We start from the raw sequence: 9413 nt of genomic DNA on the forward strand, positions 1-9413 counted from the left end.
TGGGCCAATCACAAAAGGGACTCGTGGAAATGGTGTCGTTCTCGCATCACTGCCTTTGACAAATCCAACCTGAAGGTGAGCGAGCAAGCGGAGAGAGAGAAGGACGAAGAATCTAGAGAGAGAGAGAGAGAGAGAGATGAGCGTGACCTCCACAGCAGGGTACTTCGCTCGGAGAGCAGCGCAGAGGGAGAGGGTTCGGATCCTGTACAGGCGAGCTCTCAAGGACAAGCTCAACTGGGCCGTCCATCGCCACATCTTCTACCAAGATGTAATCACTCACCCTCACGATCGTCGTTCTTCACAATCTATTCCATTTCCAATCTGATCTCGTTGTAATCTCAGCTCGTCTTACTTTTGACCTTTTCAATTTATGATTTTTCTCTGTTTCAGGCTTCAGAACTCCGCGAGCGTTTCGACGCCAACAAACACGTGGTTCGTTCTCTTCAAAATTTCCTTCTATTTGTCTGTATATAGTTTATTTTTCTACAGAAAAAAAAAGAAAAAGAGAAATTGATATTTTTGGCTCATAGTATAGTAATGTAGTAGCATATTTGCTTCTTTTTTCCAAAAATAAAAGAAAATTATAGCTGAAAAAAATATATAATTAATGGAAAATGTAACTTATAAGAGTGGCTTGCTACGAGTGTAATTCGCTGATTATAAATTTTATTTCTCGGTCTTATAGATATTTGCTGCTTTTTTTTTTTTAATCTTATTTTTTTAGCCTAGTCGGGGATTTAAAAGATCCTGCATTTTACCAAAATCCGTAGTAGATTTTTCGTAGTTAGTTGCAGGGAATGATTATAGTTGTATTTTCATAGTCATAGAGAGAAGGAACTCCGTGTGAACCGACATGTGTGAAGGTATTTCTGTGGCATAGTTATATTATGTACTTGTGGTTTTGAAATAATCGGTGATTTAACATGGTATCAAAGGTAAGGTCCCAAGCATGAATTTTGAGTCCACAGTTTACCCCATTTTCAATTAAAATGTGGAGTGGGAAAACACATTAACGAAAGTATTAAAGTATTAATTAAATAATTAAATTTTTTATTTTTTATTAGTTTAAGCTTTTAGGATAAGTGATGACTTAATACTCATGGTGAATGTCTGAGTTTTGTTGTTCAAATTTAGTAGGAATATTTTAGAAAGCTAATATATAAAATAAGCAGGCATGCTTGGACAACTGCGATTGCTGCTTATTGTAATCAGTCCAACAATGTCAGTTTGACGATATCTTAACCATGCCAGAATTCCATTCTAGTAAACCTATTCGTGTATGTATAAAGCCCATGTCTTTTGACTGTAAATACCAAAGTGAAAAGCTCATTCCTAGTTCAAGGCATTGCAATAATGTTACTTGATTATTATGAAAGAATGAACTGGTCTGCTGAGTTTAAGCTGTATAAGTGATGCAAATTGTAATAATGGTACTCATATGATGTTGCTGATAATGATTATGATTCCCTTAACTTACTCGAATATTGGAAGTTGACAGCACATCTTTGTCACTCTAACTCTGTTCCTTTTGTTGTTACTAAGTCTGCTGATATTTTGTTTTATTTTATTTCGGTGGTGGATTTGCAGGAAGACCCTGACACAATTGATAGACTGATAGCTGATGGTGAAGCTAGCTACAATAAGTGGCGGCACCCTGATCCTTATATTGGTAAGCAGTATGGTGGAAGCCCCAGAATCTAAATCTTGTTTAGGCTGCAGTTTGTTGGTGTCTGTGATTCAGAAATTAGGATTAAAAATACAGTCCCCAAGAGGTAGATCAATCGGCTGGAACCACACTTAATGAAGTGGAGGTTACTAGTTCGAATTCCCCTCCCCCCTCTTGTGCGAACATGTCAAAAAAAAAAGGATTAAAAATACAGGAACTTGTACTGCATCACCTCAGTGAGATATTGATGGCATGTTTGACCATATTCCAAAAGGTCTTAAAATTATTGACAAAGAGAGAAAGTCCATCCACTCTATTCTTGAATCTTAACATGTATATCAAGTTTATGGTAGCTTGTAAAATTTGGAGTTCATAAAATTTTTGGGACATTAGACTAATTTGCATGCCTTGACTTGAGGATGAAGGCTTGTTGATTATGTATTAAATTCTGTTAGGTTATCTTCAGGTTATGTTGATGTTGCTCTTATTACTGTCATATGAACTTAAATGATTTAAGTGATTCTCAGCATACGTCATAAATTGTGCTTATTACTTATTTTTTATTTTTTGTTTTAAGTCTACCTATGCAGTTTGAAGCTCACTTATTCCTATCATCATATGTATATTTTTTTTTCCTTTGTTTTGTGCAGTTCCTTGGGCGCCTGGTGGTTCCAAGTTCACGCGAAACCCAATTCCACCATCTGGGGTAAGTCATTATGATAATTCATTACTTAGCTAATCAAATTTGTTTTCCATCCTCTTTTCAATAGTTTACTTCTTCATTTCCATGCACATATATGGATATTGAATCACTTAATCCCAGTTACTATTTCATGTCAATGGGAGAATTAGGAATATATGGAAATGGATAGGTAATCTTAAACTTGGTCATCACCTTTTTTCACCCCTGAAAAATATCAATTTTATCTTCTAACTATGTTGATTGTGTAACTGTTGGCCTAAAGGATTTTTTCTTTTGCTACTTGGAAGAATTCTAATATATGAGCGTTGCACCTATTCCTCTTACATCGCATTCCAAAACTGTTGTTTATAATGCAAGAAGGTTGGGAAAAAGAAAGAGGGAACTTCCATATGTTTGAGAAAAGGGTTGTGTTTTTCATGTATTGGTTTTCCTATTTCTTTTTTTAAAATTTTTTAAGTTTATGTTCCATTATCCTCTCAGGCTGTGAGTGTAGTGTTTGTATTGTAGATTGGTGGATTAGTAGGCTCTAGACTTCATCATTCTTGCAAGTTGATGTGATTTGCATTTGTTTGTGACACAGTTGTGATATTTTGTTGTTCATGCAGATTGAGATAGTATACAACTATGGTCGAGAAGATAATGACTAAACCTGCTTCCTTTCAATGGCAATAAATAAAGGTTAGCAATATGATTAGTTGCATGTGATACGTGCTGCTTTTTTTTGTTAGTTTAGATTTGAGATTGTAGTTTATATCAGCTTTTTGAACTTCCAAATTGTGTAGTGAGAACATTGTTTTTAGTACCAAGTGCACAAATCATTTCAACGGGGTTGAATAAATATGAGATAGAGAGCTATGAAATCTTAGGTCAAGTTAGATTTGGTTCTTTGAGATTGGTGGTCCTGATTTGTTTGGAAAATATTATCTAAGATATCAATGCGTCTTGTTGCTCATTCCCCTCAAGAATTTATTTTTGGTGACGTGTTCCCTATTGACATGCACAGACAAACCCATCTAGTACTGCCAATGGTGATCAAATGGAAGGGCTTGGTCTCTCTCCTTTGTATAAGATCTCGTTTTGATGTTTTCTTTGTTATTTTGTTAGTGTTGCAGATCGAGATGATCAATGACTGATGATGATGATCAAGGCTCTGGTGTCTTTGATGTGTTTCTTATGTGACGCTCAGATGGTGGCTTTGAACTTTGAATGTTTTGAGATATGCCTAGTTGCTCATTAATGTGTACTTGGCTTTCCCTTGAAATGGATCTGTTTAACAAGCTACATAAATTGCAAGTTCAGCATAACTTGTTTAATGAACAACTTTATTCATTCCATCCCTCCCGTCCGCTGCATTTTTCCCAGCCTGCAATGGTCAACAATGCAGCATTAATCAGGGTCGACATGAAAAAAATTGCAACTTGAACATATTTACAAAATTAAGCACCTACCAGCTGTTTGCAATATAGCCACATGATGTTCAAAATGTACTAAAGTAGCTCCCAAACTATCAAAATGTATCAAAAAGGCCATTTATTTTTTTATATTCCTATAATGCCCATATTCTTTTAACAAATAAAATAATAAAATAATGGTAAAAATAAAAAAGTGAAAAATACAAAAAAAAAAAAAAAAAAAAAAAAAAAACCAATAGGCGAATAAATACAATTTTTTTTTTTGAATAAATAAATAATTAGTCACTGTATTTGGCCTAAATACAAATTGTTTCATGTCGTATTAAAGTAAAATTAATGAGCGAATAAAAACAAATTTTTAACCGAATTTGACTCCACGGACTATTTTTTTTTTTTTTTTCTTTTGAAATATCTCAATAACCGTACCTTTGATTTTACTTTAATACGACATGAATAGTCACTGTAGTTGGCCTAAATTAGTCACTGTAATTGACATAAATTATTTATGAAAAAATTACAGTTTACCCCCCAAAAGTTGACAGCGTTTTTCAATTCGAACATCAAAGTTTCAATTTTTGCAACCCACCCTTATAAAGTTTTAATTTTTTTTTCAATTCAACCAATATTATCCTAAAATTCCCATATTGCCCCTATTTTTTTTTTTAATTTTTTATGAAAAAAAAAAAAAAAATTAGGGGTGCAAAAATGGCCAGATGGGCAAAGGGTGGTTACGGCCACCCCAGTTTTTTTTTTTTAAAAAAAAATTTATAAAAAAAATAAAAATTAGGGGCAATATGGGAAGTTTTGGATACAATTGGTCAAATTGCAAAAAATAGGAACTTTGGGGAGGTGGATTGCAAAAATTGAAACTTTGATGTTCGAATTGTAAAACGTTGTCAACTTTAGGGGGGTAAACTGTAATTTTTCCATTATTTATTTATACCAAAAAACCTTTTTTTTTTTTTTTTTTTTTTTTTTTGTATTTTTAAAAAATTGTTTTGTTTTTTTTACAATTATTTTATTTGTTAAAAGAATAGGAGTATTATAGGAATATAAAAAAATAAGTGGCATTTTTGATACATTTTTGTAGTTTTGGGGCTACTTTAGTACATTTTGAAAATTGGGTGGCTATATTGCGCGCAAACAGCTAGTAATTTGAATGGCTTTTTTATATTTTTCTCATTTATTTATTAGTTAAGTAGATGGCAAAACTGAAAATATGACAAAAGTATCTCGTGTTATATTTTATTTTTGAAGTGGTGGATATTGGAAATCACTTAAAAGTGTGATTAACATTATTTTTTACGTTATTCGTTGGTATGAAATAAATGCGATAAATAAGTGTGAAGATTAACATTATTTTTTTAGATAGTAGTTTGGCCCTCCGGTAGTTTCTTTTTTCTTCTTTTTTTTTTTTTTTGACCAAAAAAAATAAAAAATTTTATTATTTAGATGGTTAAATTCAAACCATTTATTTTAAATAAATAGGGCAAATCATAAAATTGCAAGTCCATGTAATTCCTAGCGGAAACCCATGAGGACCTCAAAAAGTCATTTAAAGAGATAGAGAGAGACATGCAAAAGCAAAATAACAGGAAAAGCATACTATCAATTTTCTTTTTTGATTCATGCCGGGGAGGGTGAAAGAGACGAGGGCGTTAAAGAATAGCAAAATATGATCTAAATTTTAGTGAGTCACACTCCATAGAGAGAGAAGAGACGAATCAACCATTCAGGTTGAGTAAGCTCCAAATACACGACCCGATCTCATAATATTAACCATTATTTATTTTTTAATTTTTTTTATTTCTATTTTATGTTCCATTATCCTCTCAGGCTGTGAGTGTAGTGTTTGTATTGTAGATTGGTGGATTTTTCATTGCAATCAGTAGGCTCTAGACTTCGTCATTCTTGCAAGTTAATGTGATTTGCATTTGTTTGTGACACAGTTGTGATATTTGTTGTTAATGCAGATTGAGATAGTATACAAATATGGTCGAGAAGATAATGACTAAACCTGCTTCCTTTTAGTTGCATCTAAACCTGCTCTTTTTTTGTTAGTTTAGATTTGAGATTGTAGTTTATATCAGATTGTAGTTTATATATATATATATATATATATATATCTTGTGCTTCATCTGCCACCACGTTTGCAGAGTCGCTTGTTGCCTCATTTTTTGGAGCTTTACACTGATTTTTGTAGTAACCTGTTTTGCCACAATTCCAACACTCAATAGTTTTTGAGCTGCTCTGGCTGTTGGAATTTCTTGGATACCTTGATTTTGACCTGCCAGCCCTTGACTTCGACCTTCCACGCCCACTGCCTCTATTTGAATTTCGGCCTCTACTTGCTACATTCAAAGCAGACCCGGAAGTGGACTTATCATCTATCTTCTTCATGGTCATATGAGAGATGATCTCTTGCACAATCTCATTGAACTTGAGAGTTGTTTTTCCAAACATGAGCGTAGTGACAAAATGCTCATATGAATCTGGAAATGATGCAAGCAATAACAAGGCTCGATCTTCTTCACTGAATTGAACATCTATCCGGTTCAAGTCGTTGATCAAAGCGTTAAAGATGTTGATATGCTTCATCACGTCCTCGCCTTCCTTCATCTCCAGCTTGAGGAGTTTCTTCTTGAGAAAAAGCTTATTTGACAAGGATTTTCCTAAATATATGGCTTCAAGCTTGTCCCACATATCTTTGGCAGAAATCGCTGATATCACATGATTTAACACATCACATGTGATATACATCTCAATGGTAGAGATTGCTCGTTGATCGATATCTAACCATTCGGGGTCAATCATCTCCTCCGGTCTTTCTTCTAAGGCAACTAGTAGCCTTTGTTGACTAAGAACGCCACGCATCCGCCTTTGCCATAAATTAAAACTGATCTTCTCATCAAATGACTTTATTTCAACTTTCATAGATCCGCCGGATCCATAATTTGGACTCCATTTCTTTGAACTGTCACTTGGAGAAGCAACTTCATGAGTGGTTTCGGGGGTTTCGCGAGACATCCTTATTGTATAAACTTGACGCTATTGCTCCCACTCGAACGGAACATGAACCGTGCTCTGATACCAATTGTTAGGAAATTAAGACGCCGCTAATTCCTCTTGACAGGATCTTGGGATTCAATTTGTCAAGAATACAACAATAATAAAATATAAAGGCACAAGACAAGAAGTTATACGTGGTTCAGCCAATACTGCCTACGTCTACAGAGCACACCAGATATTACTATATCACTTTGAATGAACTACAATTATGGATCAGCAGATCTCACTTACAAAGTGTATCTCTCACACTCTTGAAAAATACACACTCTTGTGTTTTGCTCACTCTCTCAGAAAAACACTACTCTTGTATTTTTCTTGCTCTTTTTTCTGAAAGCACTCTCACTTTCTTTTAAGAAGCTCTCGTTGGTGTCTATTTTGCCAGTGGCCTTCCATTTTGTTATATAGGCAATTTTCTGCACCCATATTTCAAACATTTCGGTCACTTACTCTATAGCATAGCCCACAATTCTCCTTTTACACCTATTTTTCTTCTTTCATCTAGAAGCCCCCTTATCTATAAGCTTTAATAAAGACAAATGAGACAAGGCTTCTTAGAGGAATAAAGACAATCGGCCAAGGCTTTTAACAAAGCCCCTTTTTGTCAAAGATTGCAGCTGCAATTATCTACATGGAGAAATGTGATGAGTAATGACAGTGAACCCAATTGCAACAAAGGTGAGCCACACTTTGCCAACACCTCTCTCTCTCTCTGCGACTTTCACTTGGAGATGGAACTTGATACTCTTTAATTAATTATATGTATAAGCCTATGGATTGGATTGTAATTAGAGATGCTACTTGGGACAACTAAGACTCATTCCCCATTCATGCTGGTTGTGAGAATGGGTGTGATGCTTAATTCTACTATGCTTTTAATTTGAGACTCGTATATGCTTACTTCTGCCACTCCTTAATTTCTCTAATGCTAAGCAAATTTAATGTTCCTCAAGTTCAAAAATATTGTCGTGGTCTTAAACTGAGAATTTTGTTTTGGCTAGTCATGGGTTGCTATATATGCAAATATGTATGAGAATTATTTTGAGCTCCTATTGATGCCTGCAAGCTTTCAAATATGTAAAATTAGCATGTATCGATCTCAGCATTTCCTGCAAGCTGGAAAATTAGTATCTTATTTTTAAGTGGATTTTTGCTACTACTATAACCAACGTGACACCACTGGTGGGTTGGGAAACGAGGCAGAAGAAATAGACAAGAACAAATCAAAAGCAAACAAACAAGAACCCCAATCTCTACATGTATCCATAACATACCGAGCAATTAATGCAGCAAAACTCTCTCCTTTGTCTTCAAGCTTGAAGACCAATTGAAGCTGAAGAGAGCTTCAGCTTCTCAATGGTAACCGCCTCTTGGTCAACATATCTGTAGGATTGTCTCTTTTGTCAATCTTTTCCAAAGTGAATTATTATCCTTCCTCCAAGAGTGAGCGGGTTAAGTAGTACTTGATGTCTATCTGCTTGGTCCTCCAATGAAAGGTTGAGTTCTTAGCAAGATGGATTGCACTATGGCTGTCACTTAATAGCCTGCCTGCAATGAAACTCTTTCAAGAGACCCTTTAACCATAACTATTTCCTTCAAGAGACCCTTTAACCATAACTATTTCCTTGCACGCTTCTGTAGCTGCAACATTCTCTGGATTTGTCATGGAGATTGTCAGCGTCTTCTGTAATTGAGACACCCAATTGAATAGAAAAAAAAAAAAAAAAAATTGAGACACTCAATTGACTGCTACATTATACCCAACATAAACACATATATACTCTGTAGTGCTCTTCCTGAAACTGTCAATGTCTCCTGCCAAATCTGACTTAACATAACATAGTGTTGAATCTGTAGTACCTTAGAATCCACTTGACAGCTTCCCATCCTCCTTGCCCGAATTGCTCATAAATCTGCTGTCAACTCCCATTGCATGAGAAATGTCCGACCTCATACAAACAATGGCTTACATTAAGTTGCATACAGTTGACGCATAGATTATATCAAGCAATTGGCCAATAAATTGTCATGTACCCCGTGTCAAGTTATATTGGACAATCGGCTAGTATTTGGTAATGTATTTGGTATGAGATTATATTAGGCAATTGGTCAATATATGGTCATGTACCCTATATTATATTATATCGGGAAATTGATCAGTATATGATCATGTATCTAGATTAGAGTATGTCAGGCAATTTACAAGTGCACAGTCATGTTTCCCAAATCAAATTATATTGAACAATTGGTCAGTATACGACCATATACCCCACAGTAGATTACATTGGGCAATTAGCTAGGTCATGTACTTCAGATCAAATTATATTGAACAATTAGTCAGTATATGGCTATGTACCCCATATTACATTATAGTGGATAATTGGATAACATATGGTCATGTAGCTTATATCAGATTGTAGTGGAAAATTGGTCAATATATAGTCATGTTACCTTATGTCAGATTATGTTGGGCAATTGATCGAAATGCAGCCATGCACCCTAAATCAAATTACATTTGGGCAATTGTCTAATATATGGTCATGTACCTTAAATCACTCTTCGCTTG

The 9413-nt window shown here is 34.8% G+C and overlaps 1 protein-coding gene across 3 annotated transcripts; it reads left to right on the plus strand.

The window, feature by feature from the left end:
• The first annotated feature begins 39 nt into the window (after positions 1–39).
• CIB22 (LYR family of Fe/S cluster biogenesis protein) lies at positions 40–3701 on the plus strand. Of its 3 annotated transcripts, none has more exons than XM_059601935.2 (6): positions 40–268; positions 391–432; positions 1588–1669; positions 2317–2372; positions 2975–3047; positions 3373–3701. In XM_059601935.2, the coding sequence occupies exons 1-5, from the start codon at positions 137–139 to the stop codon at positions 3014–3016; spliced, it is 354 nt and encodes a 117-aa protein (XP_059457918.1). In that variant the 5' UTR covers positions 40–136; the 3' UTR covers positions 3017–3047; positions 3373–3701. The 3 variants fall into 3 exon arrangements, with proteins under 3 accessions (XP_059457918.1, XP_059457910.1, XP_059457925.1); XM_059601927.2 differs by having other exon boundaries at positions 3474–3701; XM_059601942.2 differs by having other exon boundaries at positions 3482–3701.
• Positions 3702–9413: the final 5712 nt, after the last annotated feature.

Source organism: Corylus avellana, chromosome 2 (assembly GCF_965113065.1).
Source record: "Corylus avellana chromosome 2, dhCorAvel1.hap1.2, whole genome shotgun sequence".
Lineage (NCBI taxonomy): Eukaryota > Viridiplantae > Streptophyta > Magnoliopsida > Fagales > Betulaceae > Corylus > Corylus avellana.

Bases quoted from the DNA above. Each gene is read 5' to 3' on its own strand.
- CIB22 (XM_059601935.2), top strand. From the start codon at position 137: ATGAGCGTGACCTCCACAGCAGGGTACTTCGCTCGGAGAGCAGCGCAG. The intron at 433-1,587 runs GTTCGTTCTCTT...GTGGATTTGCAG, and splicing joins TCGACGCCAACAAACACGTG to GAAGACCCTGACACAATTGA. The intron at 1,670-2,316 runs GTAAGCAGTATG...TGTTTTGTGCAG, and splicing joins GCACCCTGATCCTTATATTG to TTCCTTGGGCGCCTGGTGGT.